General features: G+C 40.0%; 1 protein-coding gene across 2 annotated transcripts in view; it reads right to left on the bottom strand.

Moving 5' to 3' along the window:
• LOC140483152 (filamin-A-interacting protein 1-like) overlaps nucleotides 1-20063 on the bottom strand; it is a 228905-nt gene that overhangs the window by 27963 nt on the left and 180879 nt on the right. For both annotated transcript variants that reach the window (XM_072581168.1, XM_072581167.1), the window contains exon 5: nucleotides 10375-13165. In XM_072581168.1, the coding sequence (XP_072437269.1) occupies nucleotides 10375-13165 (2791 nt within the window). The remainder of the gene's footprint in view (nucleotides 1-10374; nucleotides 13166-20063) is intronic.

The raw sequence follows: 20063 nt of genomic DNA, 5'->3' as shown, positions 1-20063 counted from the left end.
AACATTTTTGTAACTCATATAATAGAACAAAATCTCTCTATATCTTGGAACCCTACATTCATTGTCCATTTAAGTAATAGTCCAATTTTATATTATTTCCACAAAATTGAACGACTTCACATTTCACTACACTCCATCCACCAATCTTCTTGCTCATTCACTCAACATATATACATTCAAGTGCATTTTTGTTATGTTATCTTGGGAACATATTTATGAATTATTTTCAAATCTATTAGAAGCTTTCCAGCATTAGGCATATTTTGGAAAAATATCAGTGATATTTATATGACTTTACTACCCACATCTTTTAGGATTCTAGACTGAAGTCATTAGAACCCAGAGACTTGTGAGCCAACTGATTGAACTGTAGGCTGACAAGGGCTCTAAGTTCAACAAGTTCCTCTCTCCCTTTTATCTTTAGACTTAAAGCAATTGCGATGCACATGTTTTATAAAATTTATATATATATTAAACCCATCTCATTCTCTTTCTCTATTGTTATCCATCAGAGTACATAATGAAAAAATGCTTGAATTCAATGATACCCCCACCAATCCCATTTTCAAAAGTTTAAGGCATCTCAAAGCATTTTTCAACCAAAGTAAGTAGTTCAGAAGTGTAGTGACTGTGGCATTGCAGGAAATTACAGCAACATGTTAATATACAGTAAGGTTTTAAATAAATGACAAGGTCATCAGTTTTGGGCATTGGATAAATGTTGTTCAGGAAACTGGGAGAACAGTTCCCTTTTCAAATAATGTTTTAATTCTATTAGAATGTGCAAATGTGGTCTCAAGATTAAAGTCTTATCCAAAATACAGCACCTCCTGCAGTGCATCATTCCCTCAGTATTACATTATAAAATGTGCGGATATATGCTAAAGGACTTAGAATAGCATTGACCATCTGACACAGTGGTGAGTTTACTACCAGTGAGTCAAATCGGGCAGCTATAATAAATGAAGACTGGTGGGTGAGGGGAATGATGATTGTTGACAGGAATAGAACAAACCTATATTTGTTGCCACATTTATATTTTATATCAGATTTCTCCACAATGGGTCTTCAGTAAATTCTATGATTCTTCTCTTCAGATAATCTCTCCTCATTCCCTCCAGCATCAAAAATGCCTATATTAGTGCTTATATTTTAAAGATCAACTTGATCGATTTTTAAAGAAGAATTAAGCGAAATTATCACTAAGTGCAGTCAATTTCTAATATTTGCTGGTATTTTGCTAATCTAATGTAATTCAAAATAGACACAGGACAGAACACAATGTTTATCCATTAATCCTGCAGAAATAATTGATGGTTAAATGTTGTCTACAGAACTGTTAGAAAACCTTCTTTGCTTTTGCCAGTCTACATTTAACCATATAGGTTAATCAAAATCATTGCATTTATTTTATGAAAACAACAAGCATGATCACAAAGTAAAGAATGTGTAAAATGCAAGAACAGCTGTGAGGAGAAAATCCAATGACGAACAATAGAAGATATATGAAATCAATAAAATCTATTAAAACACGAATCGGAGTCAATCAAATTGCTGTAAATATTTTTCAGAAAATACTTTGCTGTTTGGTCTTCTACAGATAATTGAGAACTTGTATGAAGAAATAAAATTGATAACATAAAGACCTAAAAATAGACTTTAAGATTGCATAATGAGCTGTGCTGTCTGTATCTGAGATGCCTCTAACATTTTTTGTTAGAAACCTTGAATAGCATGAGGAAAGAGGTCATAGAGATTCCCCAGTGATTAGTCTGTTAGCTCAAAGTCCAACAATGAAGCATTATGTGGCAGTGTGTATGCAGCCTGTGGAGAAGTCTCTGAGCATGTACTTCAGGATGACTCCCTTCTGGCTAAACTGAACATCTATTTTTTCTTTGGTTATTGGCGACTAGACTGGTCATTTTGAGAGCATACCAGTACTTGCTGTTTGTATTCTTCATCTCACTGTTACACATTTATAAATCAAAATTTACTGCAACAGTTATCCCCAAGGAAACTATTTCAAACAGCAAAGCTTTTGTTTCTCTTTACTAAATATTAAAATAAGGCAACACATGAACTCTTCAACTTTCTCAAAAGCAAAAAGAAACTCAATAATGAAGCAACTGTTTCTTGATGAAATAAGAAATATAACACGTAACAAAATTGTACAATTAAACTTTGCAGCATTTTCAAAAATGTTTACAATACCATACGTTTCTTTATTTGTATTCATTGAACTTGAAAGCAACTCAAGGGCTGCTCTGTATTTTTAATTCATGTTGATGGCACATCTCATTCCCCTCCACCCAAGAAGATATGTTGATTGCAAGAAGAATAATTGCTGTCCTTATTCCAAAAGTCATCTGTGAGAACACTTAAAGAAATTGCAGTGATACCAATATTTGGACAATATTATGCTATAAAATTGTGTTCGCTAGGAATTAAGTTGGATGTAATATGTTCAGTTTAGGAATTCACACACTAAATCCACCCTTTGTATTTCCAACTGTGCTTCTCTGTCTCTTTGTGCTCCATCTCTACCTATTGTTTACTCTTTCCCGCTCCCCCCACCCTATCTTCTGCATAAAATCCAATGGTTTCCTAGCTATCATCAGTTTTGAAGAAGAGTCACCGGACAGGAAACATTGAATCTGATTTCTCTCCACAGACCTGCTGAGCTTTTCCAGCAATTTCTGTTTTTCTTTCCACCGCTATTTGTTCCTTTTCATTTGAGAGACTCCCTACAACCTATTTCAGTCTCTAAGCCTTTAGTCAACTATCCTAACATCTCATGTAGCTCAGCATCAAATTTTGTAGTCATTTACTTTATTAGTTAAGGGTGCTAAATTATATCAAAAAGTTGACTCCCAAACACATGACATTTTCATTCCATCAGTCTGGGCTTACTTTGAACCCAGGTCCAGAGAAGAAAAAACATTTTTTGCTCATTGCACTTCAACATATTCAGAGACAATTTTAATAAAGTTTACGTTAGAAACAGAATGAGTTCTATATGCATTAGGACAAAATTATGCAGTGCCAATGAAGTTCATAGTGATCAAGAATCAGTGAAAATCCATCCAGAAATCAAATGAGAGAATAGTTCAGCATCTGGCTCCATAATTGTAGAAGGAGGTTATGCTACCAGTGGGTGCAAAAGGAAGTGGCAAATGGGCATTCAACCCATTTGGAAGCACTCCAGCAAATTTGAAAGAAGGTGGAAACTAAGTTGTAAGAGCTGTTTCAACGTCATATGCATGTTGGCTGCACTAAATGCCTCTTTCAGTATCGATACTCCCTGTTGACCACCATGTGAGCCAGCTCCCCATATTCCCTAGTATTACGAGATTCATTTGTAAACAGAATGCTGGATGTCAAAAATATGCAGGAAAGTGGCCACGCTATAGTGGGTTCTAAAGGGTACAGCATTGACAGAGTTCTGAACGTATGAAATACGAACAGAAATAAATCAATCAGACCCTCAACCCTGATCTGCCATTCAATAACATCATGGCCGATCTGTGTTTTGAATTTCACATCTCTATCTTTCCCGATTAATTTTGGATTTCCTTGCCTAATAGGAATCTAGCTACCACTGTCTTAAAAATAGTTAATGACCTCATCTCAACCACCTTCTGAGGAAAACAGTTCCAAAGTCACAGAACCCTTGGAGAAGACAATTCTCTCATCTCCATCTAAGTTGACTTTAATTTTCAAACAGTGCACCCTTGTTCTGGATCCACTAGAGGAAACATCCTTTCCATATCCACCTTGTTAAGACCATTCAGAATCTCGTACAGGATCAATCAGGTCACCCATCATACTTCCAATCTCGTGTGGAAACAATCTCACTCTGTTCAACCTATCTTCAAAGGACAACACAATTATTACAGCTATCAATCTCGTAAACTTCTCAATCTCCTCCACTACATTTACATCCTTGTTTAAGTAGGAGACAAAACTACACTGCAATGCTCTGCAAAACTAAAATATATAACATCCTTTGTCATATATGATGGGAGTGTGGGAAGGAGGTTTTTTTTATTTACAGTCAGAGCTTGAAACACTAAGTACTCAAAAATTCTGTTCAATGCTTAGTGCAAGTTCTGAATTGAGAATGAAAATAATTGAAATAAATTAAAACTAGATAGTCTAAGTTATGAGACATGAGTTGTGAGATATGACAGAGCAGGTAGAATGTTGTTGTGGAGTTTGCAGAAATGAAGACTGTCCAGATTGAACACATCTGCAGTAGATAGCTCCATATTTGACCTCTCCAGCTCAGAGATATTGAGCTTTACTGTGGGCCACAGACACTGTGACATAAGGAAACAGGAACAGCTTCTCAGCAGTTTTGTCCAGACTTTGGTCAGACATCACAGAAAGATAATGCATTAGAATGAGGTCTGTCTGGCCAATAGTCCACAGAGAGAGAGGGGAACCTAGGTGAGAGAGAATAAGGAACTACAGGAACTGATTCTATTCAACAAATGTAACATGCATGCTTTCTGTAAGTCTAATATTAATGATTGTTGGAAGGACATGGCACCTTGAAACATAAAATATTCAAAGCATGGACAAGGAGGAGGACAAGAAGGAGAGGAAGTCCAGTGTGGTTACTGCAGGGAAATCCAATCATTGTTAAGAGGACTGATAACATTCTTTTTGTTGGATCGAAAATCCAAGATAGTTTGTTGCACCTGGTGACAGGGTGAGAAACATGGGTTCAAAGTCACACTTCTGCTAATGACTTGACTAGACTATATTTGGATACTGTGAGCAGTTCTAAGCATCACAATTCAGGAAGGAAACATTGTCCTTTGAGGGAATGCGGCTTAAATTTCCTAAAATGATACTGGAATGCCAAAGGTTAAGCTACAAAGAACTTGAAAAAACTTAAGCTGCATACCATGAAATTTAGAAACCTAAAGTGTGATTTGATTGATGTTTTCAAAAATTAAGGGACACAGACACGGGAGATATAATAACAAAGGTTTTTGGTAGCTGGAGAATTTAGGATGAGGGCATTGTCTAACAAATCTTGTTCTAAATAATGCCCAGTGCAAATGGGAAGAACCCACAAATGAGTGAAATGCAGACAGAACAGGTAGGAAATTGTTTAAGTAGGGCCAGAACTTCCTGAATGAAATCAGGAAATTCTTCTCCATACAGCAAGGTGGCAGAAATTTAGACCTCTCTTCCAGAAACAGTAAATTATGGCAGATCAGTTGTTAATTATTTATAATATGTATAAAACTTTCCTACGTAAAAGGTATTATGGGATCAGGAGTAAAACTGGAATCAGATTGCAAATCAGCCATGAGCTCATTGAATGAGGGTCCAAATGGCCTACTACTAACCTTATTTTCCCAACAGGCTTTTCTGACTGTTGACTTCATTGCAATTTCCATAAGGGCTCTTGATAATTGTTAGAAATGGCAATAATAAAAAGTGCATAAGCTTGATACTTTCTCCCAATAATCTTAAGGCAGTGCTTCTTACAACAGACAGATTTACATTTCAGAACTTTTAGGATGTTCCAAGTTGCATTACAACCAATCTTATATTTTTGGATGTTAAGTCTCTCTTGTGATAAGCAGCTTAAAGGCACTTTACCTGAATGCTTGTAGCATTCGAAACAAGGTACATGAGTTAATGACACAAGTCATTGTGAATAAGTATGATTTAGTAACCATTACAGAAACATGGTTGCAGGATGGTCACGACTGGGAGTTAAATATCCAGGGCTATTAGACTATTTGGAAGGACAAACAGGAAGGTGAGGAATGTGGTGTAGCTTTGATTTTTTTAGGATGACATCAGGGCGGTGATGAGAGATGATATAGGTTCTATGGAGAATAAGGTTGAATCCATTTTGGGTGGAAATTAGAAATTCTAAGAAGAAAATGTCACAAATAAGCATAGTCTATAGGCCACCAAATAATAATATCACATTGGGGCGGGCAATAAGCTAAGAAATAACTAATACTTGTAAAAATGATACAGTAATTATAGGTGATGTTAATCTACATCGCGATTGGTCAAACCAGGTCAGTCAGGGTAGCCCTGAGGAGGATTCTCTCAAACTAAATGTATAGGGTTGAGTCAGTGGTTAGGAAGGCAGATGCAATGATGGGATTTATTTTGAGAGGACTTGAATATAAAAGCAGGGATGTACTTCTGAGGTTCTATAATGCTCTGGTCAGACTTCATTTGAAGTATTGTGTGCAGTTTTGGGCCCCAATTCTCAGGAAGGATGTACTGCCCTGGAGCGGAAAGGAAAAGGAAGGACAGTAGGAAAAGGGGTAATATGTCTAAGACAAGAAGGGGGGCTATCAAATTAAAAGATAAGGCATACGAACTGGCAAAGACCAGCAGGAAACTAGAAAATTGGGAAAACTTTAAAGGTCAACAGAAAGCCACAAAAAGCTATAAAGAAAAGTAAGATTATGAGAGTAAACTAGCTCAGAATATAAAGACAGATAACAAAAGTTTCCATAAATATATAAAATGAAAAAATGAGGCTAAGGTAAACTTTGGTCCTTTAAAGGATGAGAAGAGGGATTTAGTAATAGGATATGAGGAAATGGCCGAGGCATTGAACAGGTATTTTGTGTCTGTCTTCACAGTACAGAACACAAAAGAATGCCAGTAATTGACAAGAAGACGAAGGTAGGTGAGGACCTGGAAACAATCATTATCATGAAAGAGGTAGTTTTGGGCAAGCTAATGGAGCTAAAGGTAGACGAGTCTCCTGGCCCTGATGGAATGCATCCCAGGGTAGTAAAAGAGATGTCGGGAAAAAGAGCAAATGCACTTGCAATAATTTTCCAAACTTTGCTGGACACTGGGGCAGTTCCAGCAGACTGGAAAACAGCAAATGTGACACCACTGTTTAAAAAGGGAGGTAGACAGAAGATGGGGAATTATAGACTGGTTAGCTTAACTTCTGTAGTGAGGAAAATGCTTGAATCTATTATCAGGGAAGAAATAGCAAGACATCTAGATAGAAATTGTCACATTGGGCAAACGCAGTATGAGTTGATGAAAAGCAAGTCATGCTTAACTAATCTACTGGAATTCTATGAAGACGTTACGAGCACATTGGACAATGGGGACCCAGTAGATGTGGTATCTAGATTTCCAAAAGGCATTCGACAAGGTGCTGAGCAAAAGGCTGCTGCACAAGATAAAGATGCATGGTATTACGGTAATGTATTAGCATGGATAGAGGATTGGTTGACTTACAGGAAACAAATAGTGGTGATAAATGAGTCCTTTTCTAGTTGGCAATCAGTGACTAGTGGTGTACTTCAGGGATCAGTGTTGGACTGCAATTATTCACAATCTACATGGATGATTTGGAGTTGGAGACCACATGTAGGGTGTCAAAAGTTTGCGGATGATACTAAGATGAGTGGTGCAGCAAAATGAGTGGTACAGAGGACAGTGAAACTTTGCAAAGAGATATAGATTGTTTGAGTGGGCAAAGGTCTGGCAGATGGAGTATAATGTTAATAAATGTGAAGTCATCCATTTTGGTAGGAATAACAGTAAAAAGGGATATTTTTAAATGATTAAAAAATTGCAGTATACTGCTATGTAGAGGGACCTGAGTGTCCTTATACATTAGTCACAGAAGGCTATTCTACAGCTGCAACAGGTAATTAGGAAAGCAAATGGAATTTTGTCTTACATTGCTAAAGGGATTGAGTTTAAAAGCAAGGAGGTTATGTTGCAGCTGTATCGAGTGCAAGTTTGGTCTCCTGACTTCAGAAAAGATGTACTGGCACTAGAGAGGGTACAGAGGAGGATGCAGTTGATTCGAGAGTTGAGGAGATTGGCTTATGAGGAGAGACTGACTAGACTTGGATTATATTCATTAGAATTGAGAAGAATAAGGGAGTTCTTATAGAAACATATAAAATTATTAAGGGAATAGATAAGATAGAAGTATTGAGGATGTTTTCACTGGCGGGTGAGACTAAGACAAGAGGGCGTAACCTCAAAATTAGGGGATGCAGATTTAGGACTGAATTTAGAAGGAACTTCTTCACCCAGGGGGTTGTGAATCTGTGGAATTCCCTACCCAGTGAAGTAGTTGAGGCTTCCTCATTGAAAGTTTTTAAAGCTAAGATAGATAATTATTTGAACAGTAACAGAATTAAGAGTTATGGTGAGTGGGCGTGTAAGTGGAGCTGAGGCCACAACAATATCAGGCATGATCTTACTGAATGAGGGAGCAGGCTTGAAGGGCCAGATGACCAACTCCTGCTCCTATTTCTAATGTCCTTATGTTTTTATGTTCTTTTGAGATAATGACAGAACAATCTTATTTTGGTGGTGCCAGAAAAGGGATAACATGCTTGTTTTTCTTTGGAAAGGTAAACCTGGTCTGTTTTAATTAGTCGTCTAAAGATGGTTTTTCTGATAGTGCAGCACTCCATCAGTACCTCAGCTAAGCATTAGTCTGGATTGTGTGCTCAAATTTCAAGCTTGTGTCTCAACGATGAGATTGTTACCACTGAGTCAAGGCAGATACCTTAAATCTTATTCCATATATCGAATAGCAAACCTTGATACCTTGAAACTTGATCACAAGTTTGTGATGTGCAGGGAGAAAAATGCCATGATGTCTAAATATCGTTGGAACTTCACCAACCTATTAAAATGAAGCTTCTACCAACATTCGACCCACATTGGAGGGCACCATGGCTGAGTAGTCAGCACTGCCAACTCACAGCACCAGGTATGATTCCAACCCCGGGTGACTGTCTGTGTGGAGGTTGCACATTCTCTTCTTGGCTATGTGGGTTTTCTTCAGGCTTCCTCCCACAATCCAATGATGTGCAGGTTAGGTACATCAGACAAGGTAAGTTGCCCATGATGTGCAGGCTAGGTGGATTAGCCATAGGAAATGCAGAGTTATGTGTCAGGATGGAATGCTTTTCAGAGGGACAACATGGACTTGATGGGCCAAATGGCCTGCTTCCACACTGTATGGACAGTTTACTGCCTCAAGTTGATTCATAATAAATGGCAAATCAATTCTCCAACACATTTTTCCTGACAAGCTTTATGCACTTAATTAATGCTTGACAATTACGCGTGACTCATTGGAATGTCTATTCTTGTATGGTGAAGGGACTAACAATGCATAACAATTCAAAACATAAGCTGACAAATTAGAGCATGCAACACCTAAAACAGAATTCTGATACTTGAGTTACAGAAACTAGGATGATTTTCCTGCGGATATAATCATCTTAAACTAAAGTTAGTGTATTCCAAGTTCATTAGCCCTTTTAAAAGAAGATTATACTGAAACCACATCTGAGTAGGTTTTCAATCAGACAATATTTTACTAGTAACACTGTGTAGTCATATCAAAATTGTTTGTTACGGTTATGTAATTTAGAAGATGCAACTTGTGCATTACTAGCTGACTTTTAAAATGGTTAAATTATGAGATGAAAACAGAAAATGCTGGAGAAACTCAGCAGATCCAGCAACATCTGCAGAGAAAAAGTTAATTTTTCAAATCAAGAATTACTCTTCTTTGAAACTGAAGAGAAATCAAAATGCGATGGGCTTCATTATTTTTACATAGGTGGGAATGGCAAGTGAAAGAAGTGAGGGTCAGGGCAAAGTTAAGAGGAGAGGAAGATTTAGAGATTAAAGGTGTGGTGAAAGAAAAGGCAAAGGGAGTGGCAATGGTTGTAGCGAAAATACAAAGCACATATCGAGAATAGATATTAACTGCAGAATAGGGGGAGGCTAGAGTGCCCTATTATTTTAAACATGTACCTCAATGCTCATTCATCACATACACATTTTTCAAGGGCTTCTTCTTTGTCTGATGGAGACCATCTCCTCGAAGTATTTCTCATTCATTTCCATTTTGTTGGTCTTCCTGAATCCACAGCCTTGCACAGGTACAGTATTGCTGCATATCTGAGAACAAAGCTGCAAGTACACTCAGTACTGTTTCTTCCCATCTTCATTACTGTGGCTTCTGTGAATACTTGTTTGGAGCAATATTATTAACGAGGGTTCTACCAAGTTAATTGAGTGCACCAGCTCATTCATATCTTTCGGGGGGTGAAAAACACACCTCAAATTAGAAATTGCATTTTTTAAGCATTACATCAAGTGACATTTTCAAGCTTTGAAACATGAATTGTCTCTGTCCGTTCTTCAGTTAATTTGTGACTGCAATAGGATTTACTGTGAAAGCAAACAAAACAATGGCTAACCAGATCAAATAAAAAGTCACTGCACATGACAGGACACTAGAAGGTAAAACATGATGCACATAGATATCACCACATTCCGAATAAAGATTAAGAAGTCAATGAAGCTTTAACTCACCACTGACGTTGTAGTCCTTGTGGATGTGGTACTGGCTGGAGTTATAGTGATGCTGCTGGTCATTTTGTTGGTTGAGTTTTTAGGAGCAGTGCAGTTACGAGGGGAACGGAGAACTGTTCCCATTGTCACCTCCTTGTTCTCACACCCACCAGCAACAGACAGAGGCCGAACAGTTATCAGAGGGCTGGTGTCTTCGGTGTAGCTGCTGCCGGGCCTTTTAAACTGACTGCCCAGGTGAATGTGAATCTTGTTGTCCTCAGTCGTTATGATGTTGGTGTTTGGGCTGTATCTTCGAGTTGGTGTTGGCACCATCTGTTTCTCTGGGGACACTTTGAAAACTGCCCGTCCCATGGCTGGTTCCTGGGCTTGATCCGGAGGGACTGAAGACTCGGGGGCTGCTGAAGTAGAAACTGTCATGATCTGAATGGGGGAGGCAGGTGTGTCTGGACAAGTAGTTGTGTCCAGAAAGGCAGCCTTGCCTCTTGCTGGGGGGGAGGTAGCCCTGGAGAAAGTGGTGATTGTAACAGGAGATGCTGCACGCTCTGGTGAGAAGGAGCTGTCTGAGGCTTTACCTTTGGATGTGGCAACAGTGGGAGCGGGCAGGATGGTGATGCGTGGCTTCTGCTGACCCAGGGTGGGGATGACTGTGGTGCTGGAGAAGAAGTCTTCAGCCGACGGGCTGGTGATCTCCAGAGTGGCAGTGCTGTTGCCGTGGTCAGGGGTCACTCGAATGTGCAGTGGCTGGCCTTGCCTCTGAGCCACGATCACCTCCCTGGGGCTTGCACTGGCCTGCGTGGCTCTCTCAGTGCTGTTCTCCTTCTTCTTCATCCAGGGGATCCATGATCTCCTTAGGTTTAACTCATTGGCAGCTGGTGGATAGCGCTCCAGCACCGAGGGCCGCTCCATGGGCTTCTTCTGCCTGAGGTTGCTCATCAGGTGGTTCTCTTCTTGGACAGACTTTCGGATAAAAACTGCAGCATTGTCTTCTTCCCCAAGCCCATTGAGTGGACTTTCGGTCTGGACAGCTGTGGATGTGACTGGGACATCGACCATCCTTCTGCCATTGAGGCAGGGCCTCAGGGCCCGGCTGTAGCGTTTGGATAGCTCCAGTTCCTTTGCCAAGCTGACCACCTCCTGGCCCATGTCTTTGTTTTTACTTTCCTCTTGTTGGAATTTCTTCCGGAGGATGGAGTAATCAGCCTGCAGTTGGGAGAGTTGGTCCTCCTTGTTCATCAGCTCATGAATCTTCTCCTTGAGTGCTTGAACCTCTGCTTCCTCGAGTCGAAGCCGATTGCGAGCCTCAGCCTCTAGGGTCAAGGCTTCTCCTTTCTCCTTGCCTCTGGTCATCTGCTTTTTTATTTCTTCCAGCTGATGGGTCAGGAGGTTTGCTTTGTCCTGCTCAGTCTTGAATTTTTGCTCTAGCTGATCGTATTCATCCTCAGTCTTCATCAGATCACCTTCCACCACCTCCAGCTGCTTTAATCGAGATTTCAACCGCTCAATTTCCAATGTTAGCTCTTTTATTTTATTATTGTCAAGTCCAGTGTCTTCTGGAAGTCTGTCCAGTTCTTTCTTGGCCTTATTTCGGAGGGTATCACTTTCAGTTTCTTCTACACGGTCAAGCCTCTTCTTCAACAAGCCAACTCTAAAGCTCAGCTCATTCGATTTTTGTTCTTCATCTTTGAGCTTTACCTTCAATTCATTTCTTTCATTGAGCAGGGCAGACACTTTCTCTTCCATCTCCGATTTCAATTTGAGAAGCTTCTTGCTCTCTTCAATCAGCTTCTCTGTTATCTCTGTTGTTTTATTTTGTTCCTGCATCAACTTGCTATTAACATCACTCACTTTCTGTTCTTCCTGATGCAACTTTTCTGCCACACCTCTTCTCTCATCTACTAACATCACAGTAAAAGACTTCAGCTTTGTCAAGTCATCTTTCAAGAGGAATTCACTTTTTTCCAGTCTGGCCTCTGATGTTTCAAGTTCTTTCACTCTGGCTTTCACCAATTCCAACTCGTTGACCAAGTCTTTGGCCAGATTCCTTTCTTTATCTAAGCTAACATGTAGCTGTGAACATTCAAATTTGCTTTTGTTAAAGGCACCTTCCAATTTTTCTAGATCAACCATTCTCTTCTGTAGTTTTTCCACTTCCATTTTCAGCTCCTTACTATGGAGCTCCTCCTTTTCCAATTTCCTTTTTAGTTCCCTGCCCTGATCTTCTGCCTTAGTTATCTCTTCATCTTTTCCCTCCATCTCTAGTACCCGCTTTCGCAGGTTCTCCACCTCAGCCATCAGACTGGAGTTTCCACACTCTCCATGGCTAATTTTAACCTGCAATTCCTGAAGTTCCTCCTTGGCCTTCTGTAGGCTCTTGTTGGCTTCCTCCAGCTCTTCAAGTCGGCGGTTTAAACTGGACAGCTTTTGTCGTAACCGGTGGTTTTGAGATTCCTGGGTGGCTAGTTTGGCCATCATCTCATCATGCTCCTGCAAAGACTTGGCAGACTTGTGTCCAAGTTCTGCCTCAAGCCGGATTACTCTCTGACTTTCCTCCCTAGCTCTTTCATCAAGACTTCGGGATTTCTCTTCCTCCTCTTGGAGTTTCTGGCCCAGCTCCTGCAACTTCTGTGCTTGCTGGCTGAGCTGTTCAATGTGAATCTGTCGTTCGTCCACTAGCATCAGTGCAAATGATTTCAACTTGCCCAGCTCCTCTCGCACTTTGCTCAATCGCTTGTTGTTCTCCTTTTCCTTCCGTGCTTGGTAGAATTTTTCCTGTTCAAGCAATTTCTTCAACCTAGGAATATGAGAATGGAATTAAAAACTATCAGAAACTGAAATTTATCATGCCTTGGGAATCATCGTAGTTGATTATTTAAAAAACAACCCTTTAAGAACCGTCTTGAATGGCTATTGCAATGGAATATTGAAGAGCAATTAGCAGTTAGATATGTGGCAATCAGAAGCTGTGGTGGTTAATTTAGACTTTCATGACAATTGGCTAATTGCTATGTTTGAACTACAACTTATAATTTTACATCACAACAAGGGAGGGTTTTTATGGCACAGCAGCAGTGTCCCTAACTCTGTACTGGAAGGACTGTATTCAGGTCCTATCTGCCCCAGACATGTACCATAATCTATCTGAATACGTTAAGTAATCACATCACAACCATACCCAAAGATAAACCTGTGAAAATTGAAGATCTACATCAGAGAAAGGAATAGAAAGTTTTGGTGATGCTGTAAGATGAGGAAGGATGAAGAGGAAGCAAGCACTAAAGCAGAAACACTAATTACACAGAAATGAGTTGTTTTAGCGCTGGACCTTGAATGCACCTCTTTCACCAAGCTTTGGGACACCAATCTTTACATGTCTTGATATTAAATATTCATTTGGTTAAGCTCCTGTCAAGTATCTTAAAAACATTTTACTATATTAAAGGCAGAATAAGATATAAGATTTTGCTGGGAAAATGAGATGGCAATGCAGACTTTATGACTGACTGAAAGATTTTAATTTTTGATCAATATCTTGGGAAGCAATGTAACATCAGCAATAGAGGTTAACGTATTTTCTAGTTGAAAGTCTGAGTGTACAAGCCAAAGTGATTTTCGTACTCACCGGTCTATCAAGATCTATATTACAGTTTGAGAAAGTAGTGACAAATACCTATTGCCTATGTGACCTAGAAGTACCTCTATATAGCTAAGGAGAAAGTGAGGACTGCAGATGCTGGAGATCAGAGCTTAAAAATGTGTTGCTGGAAAGGCGCAGCAAGTTTCCTGAAGAATTCCTGAAGAAGGGTTCATGCCCGAAACATCGATTCTCCTGCTCCTTTGATGCTGCACTTTTCCAGCAACATATTTTTAAGCTCTATATAGCTTAGCCAAGATTAAACAATTGAATTAACACTGCTAGTTCCCTGTTCAGCAAATCAAAATTTTCTGTTCTGACATGCTGAATCTACTATGAAATCAAAACAGGTGTTTATTTCAGAAAATGCTAGGTACATCCACTGTTATCATTGACTGATGATCCTCTCAGATGATCCAGCCCAGCTATCTAGTGTATTATAAAGCCAGTTTTCTAATAAGACAAAATAATTTTTAATGGAGAAAGTGAGGACTGCAGATGCTGGAGATCAGAGCTGAAAATGTGTTGCTGGAAAAGCGCAGCAGGTCAGGCAGCATCCAAGGAGCAGGAGAATCGACGTTTCGGGCATCAGCCCTTCTTCAGGAATCCTGAAAAAGGGCTGATGCCCGAAACGTTGATTCTCCTGCTCCTTGGATGCTGCCTGACCTGCTGCGCTTTTCCAGCAACATATTTTCAAAATAATTTTTAATGAGCATCTGAAACCACAAAATAATTTTTAAAATGACTTTAAACCTGAACATTTACATTAATAAAAACACAAACTACTGGAGAAAGTCAATGGGTCTAGGAGTATCTTAGAAGAGACAAACACGGTTAACTTTTCCAGTCCAATGGCTCTTCTTCGGAACTTGGCGTAACCTTACCTGGCACTTTACAAAGCTGTCAGAGTGGAGTCAGGCTTCTGGACGTAGCCCTTGTGAGATATTGTTTTATAGTTCTCTTTACAAACTCACTAATCAGCATGCTATTTTTACGAATATTAAGTTTCCATTTGTTCATTCATAACTCTTTTACTAACTTACTCAGCAGTGCACTATGTTTACTATACCATGTTTTTCTACAACCTCTGCCATCGGGGAAAAGGTACAGAAGCCTGAGCACACACCAGCCAGTTTCGAAGCAGTTTCTCCCTTACTGTTGTTAGAATACTGAATGGACTCTCAAACTCTTAACATGCGCCTGTACCTGTGTTTTTGTTTTTGCTGCTGTTTACTTTTTATTTACTTATCTATGCTAACTCTGTCATCTGCCTGTTTTGCTCGTAAGACAAAGCTTTTCGCTGTGCCTTGGTATATGTGACAATAAATTCAATTCATAAAACTGTGTTTTTTGCAGTACATTTTACTACTACAAGATAGACTAAATTAAAACATCCCTTCAAACCTATTACTGCTTCTTTACACCTTCAATCCTTATTGGCTCCATGTTGCAAAAGAAGTGTTTAGACCAGCTTCTCTATCAAAGGCTACCCCTGAATAAGTGTTAAAATTGTAACCTGTTCAGGACAATGCCATCCCCATTATCAGGGCTCCATGACTCATCCAAAACTACAGGAAGATTATAATATTAATCAGCCCTTAGCAACCATCTCTCAGGACCTGAATTGATTGCAGAAAATCAGTTTTCTCAACCAGTATGTACCTTTTAAATACATATTAAATAGGATCGCTACACCCTTTAAGAAACATATGATCAAAACGGCGCTTCTGTGAAACTGCACGAATGAATATCAAGACTGGTAATAGGAAATAAAACATCATGACCCAGCTGCAGTAGATCAGTTTAATATCCTCTATACTTTTATTTAGTACACATATAATTCCTAATTTATTTAGATCATATAGATCTAGTATTTTTACTAACATCACTAACTTAAAAGACAAAAGGACAACACCTCTTAATTATGCAAATGAACGGACATGCACTCTAATCCCATCAGGAGTAACAGCAGCATTTAGCAAATGTTTAAATCACTCCAGCTTCCCCAGGGCAGATGTCATGCAAACTTTTGTGTATAATTAATACAATTAGGCAACACCATGGTGCTAAAACATTAATGTATGTAAGAACTGTGTGTAAAGAGGCTACTGTAAGAACTGTACTTCAGATTCCGTCGCCGTCATAAACTACGCTACAGCGGATGCTTAATAAAGAGGCTATTTTTTGCCACTCACTGATTTCAGTCTTTATTTGAACACAAAATCCCACACCCTCAAAAAACAATAAGCTCACTGTGAACTGCCACTTCCTAAACCATTCAAATACATTCAGGCATAATCTAATTATTTTGGTGGGTGAAGACCAAGCTCTGAAAGGGTCTTGTTATGGTCTCCCAAACCTCTGGGCCAGAATGTCAAGTTTCACATCCCACCACAGGATATGTTGACTGCAGAAATGTGTCATAACATGCCCAACAGGTGGATAAAAAAGACCAAGCCTTTCGACTCAATAACATTGATTATGCTCCACAACTGGGATGAGGGCCCATCTGACCATTTTAATCTGATCACATTTCACAATGGACCTAGGAATGTATTTGATCTGACCGTGGTTGGTGATTGGCTAGTTGTTGGAGTATGGTCATGTGACATGTGTTTTAAGGTACTGCTTTTTCCAAGGTCTCTCATTGAATGGATAACAGCAAGAAAAGATTCTCTTTGTTATCTGTGGCAGAGTAACCAACCAGCCTGTATTCCCCAGGACAGTCATTTGCCTTAGGCCTTTGTTCCAGTTTGGTTCTTGTCATGATGCTGTTTAAATTGTAATTTGTGTGCACTCTTCCTGTCACCTGCTATAATAACTTCAGCAGTACCAACCCCACAATAGGAGCAGCATGATGGCTCAGTGGTTAGCATTGCTGCCTCACAGCACCAGGGACCTGGGTTCAATCCCAGCCTCGAACAACTGTCTGCGTGGAGTTTGCACATTCTCCCATGTCTGTATGGGTTTCCTCCAGGTGCTCCAGTTTACTCCCACAATCCAAAGATGTATAGGTTAGCTGAATTGGTCATGCTAATTTGCCCATAGTGTTCAGGGATGTGCAGGTTAGGGGAATGGGTCTGGGTGGGATACTCTTGGAATTTTGGTGTGGACTTGTTAGGCTAAAATGGCCTGTTTCCTCACTGTAGGGATTCTATTCTATTCTAACCCTCTATTCCCACTCATACAGCTCTGTTAGTACCAATGCCAGTTCAGGAAACTGACAGGTGTTCATGTTGCTACAGACATTACTCCAGGATGGCATCTTGCCTCTGTGGTGCCAGGGTCAATGATGTCACATTTTTCTGGGGAGAGTGATCAGCCAAAGCCAATGTTCAATGTTGGTATCAACAAAAAGTTAGGCAGGGGTATGTGGTCCTGCAGTCAGAATTGAGAAAGCCAAGGAGAAAATTAGCAAAAAGGACTTCAACCATAATCCAGGTTTCTCCTAGTAGCACTTGCAAATGTGTATAGCAATAGAATGGTAAAACAGACAAATAAGAATCATGGAGTTGTACAGCAATCAAACAGATTCTTCTATCCAACTTGTCCATGCTGATCAGACATCCTACATTTATTGTAGTCCCATTTCCCAGCATTTGTCACGTATTCCTCTAAACCCTTCCTATTCATCTACCCATCCAGGTGCCTTTTAAATGTTGTAATTGTACCAGCCTCCTCCACTTCCTCTATCAGCTCATTCCATACACGCATCACCCTCTATATGAAAAAGGTGCTTCTTAGGCCCCTTTTAGATCTTTCCCTCACACCTTAAATCTATGCCTTTGGTTTTGGATTCCCCAAAACCCAGGGAAAAGACCTTGGCTATTCACCCTCTCCAAGCCCCTCGTGATTTATAAACCTCTATAAGGTCATCCCTCAGCCTCCAACACTCCAGGTAAAATAGCCCCAGCCTATTCAGTCTCTCCCTCTAGCTCAAATCCTCGAATCTTGGCAACATCCTCATAAATCTTTTCTGAACTATTTCAAGTTTCACAACATCCTTCCTGTAGCAGGTAGACCAGAATTGTATGTAGTATTCCAAAAGTGTTCTAACCAATATCCTATCAAGCTGCAGCATAACCTCCCAATTCCAATACTCAGTGCATGTCTAGAAAGATAGTGCAGGCAGACTTCAAATTCCTCAGACAAAGTCCTTAGATATCTGAAGTGCAGACGGCCTTGGGAGTCCCAGTCCAGGCTTCTGTTAAGGTAAACTTGCAGGTTGAATTGGTAGTTAGGAAGGCAAACACAATGTCATGATTCATCATGAGAGGACGAGAATAGAAAAGCAAGGATGTACTTTTGGAAGGAGTAACAGGAATACTAGGCTAATGATAAGATTCCTGGTAGTGTAGATGAGCAGAGAGATCTGGTGTCCAGGTACAGAGATCCCTAAAAGTTGCCACCCAGGTTGATAAGGTTGCTAAGAAGGCATATGGTGTGTTAGCTTTTATTGGTAGAGGGATTGAGTTTCAGAACCATGAGGTCCTGCTACAGCTGTACAAAACTCTGGTGTGGCCACATTTGGAGTACTGCACACAGTTCTGGTCAACACATTATAGGAAGAATGTGGAAGCTTTGGAAAAGATTCAGAGGAGATTTAGTAGGACGTTGCCTGGTGTAGAGGGAAGGTCTTACAAGGAAAGGCTGAGGGACTTGAGGCTGTTTTCATTAGAGAGAAGAAGGTTGAGAGGTGACTTAACTGAGACGTACAAGATAATCAGAGGTTTATATAGGTTGGCCAGTAAGAGCCTTTTAGCTTGGATGTTGATGGCTAGCACAAAGGGACATCGCTTTAAATTAGTGGTGATATATTTAGGACAGATGTCAGAGGTAGTTTCTTTACTCAGAGTAACAGTAGTAGACTCGCCAACTTTAAGGGCATTTAAACGGTCATTGAATAGGCATATGGACGAGAATGGAATAGTGTAGGTTAGATAGGCTTCAGATTGGTTTCACAGGTCGGCGTAACATTGAGGGCTGAAGGGTCTGTACTACACTGTAATGTTCTATGTACTTCTGAGGCTTTTCAAAGCTCTGTTCAGACCACATTTCGAATATTGTAAGCAATTGTACCTTAGGAAGGATGTACTGACCCTGGAGTGGGTCTGGAGGAGGTTCACAAGAATGATTACAGGAATGAAAGGCTTAACATATGAGGAACTTTGAGGACTCTGGGATTATACTTGATGGAGTTTAGAAGGATGAGGGGAGTTCTAATTGAAACTTACAGAATACTGAATGGCCTGCACAGAGTGGACGTAGGGAAGGTGTTTCCATTGGCAGAAGAGACTAGGACTCGAGATCACAGCCTTAGAGTAAAGGGAAGAGCCTTTAGAATGGAGATAGGGAGAATGTTCTTCAGCCAAAGAGTGGTGAATCTGTGGAATTCATTGCCTCAGAAGGCTAGACGCCAGGTCATTTGAGTAAATTTAAAACAGAGATAGATAGGTTATTGATTGTCAAGGGGATCAGAGGTTATGCTATGACTCTATCACTGTTATGGGGAGAAAGTGGGAGGATGGTGTTGAGAAAAACATATCAGCAATGATTGAATGGCACAGCAGATTTGATGGGCCGAATGGCTTAATTTCTGCTCCTATGTCTTATGGTCACTGGAAATGGCGCCGGGGAAATGGAACCTGTACAAGCCAAATAGAACTGGAACTGATTTTCTTGTAAGTTGTGTTGTTTATGCTGTTGAGGAGGCTTGAAACTAAATCTGCAAGGGTGTGCTATCCAGGAGAGAATATTAGAGAATAATGCCAGTGTGCATAGAATATTAGGACAACCAGCACTAGAAGAGAGAATAGTAAATTTATAGGTGGAGTTGGTGTGATGGAGAAATTGGAGATGGAGACATTCTAAATTACTGTTATACAACTAGTACTGAATGCATGACATACAGTAAAGATGACTGCTGAGTTACAGGTGCAGAGTGCCACATGGAGTTATGATGTGGTGACATCAGAGTTGGCTGAAGGATGGGAAGGAATGGGTGCTAAGCATTCTCAACTACCAGGTGTTCAAGAAAAATAGGAAAGAAAGCCAAAGA

Source organism: Chiloscyllium punctatum, chromosome 11 (genome assembly GCF_047496795.1).
Source record: "Chiloscyllium punctatum isolate Juve2018m chromosome 11, sChiPun1.3, whole genome shotgun sequence".
NCBI lineage: Eukaryota > Metazoa > Chordata > Chondrichthyes > Orectolobiformes > Hemiscylliidae > Chiloscyllium > Chiloscyllium punctatum.
Note: the sequence above shows the minus strand (reverse complement) of the source record. Positions and strands in the feature narration are given on the sequence as shown.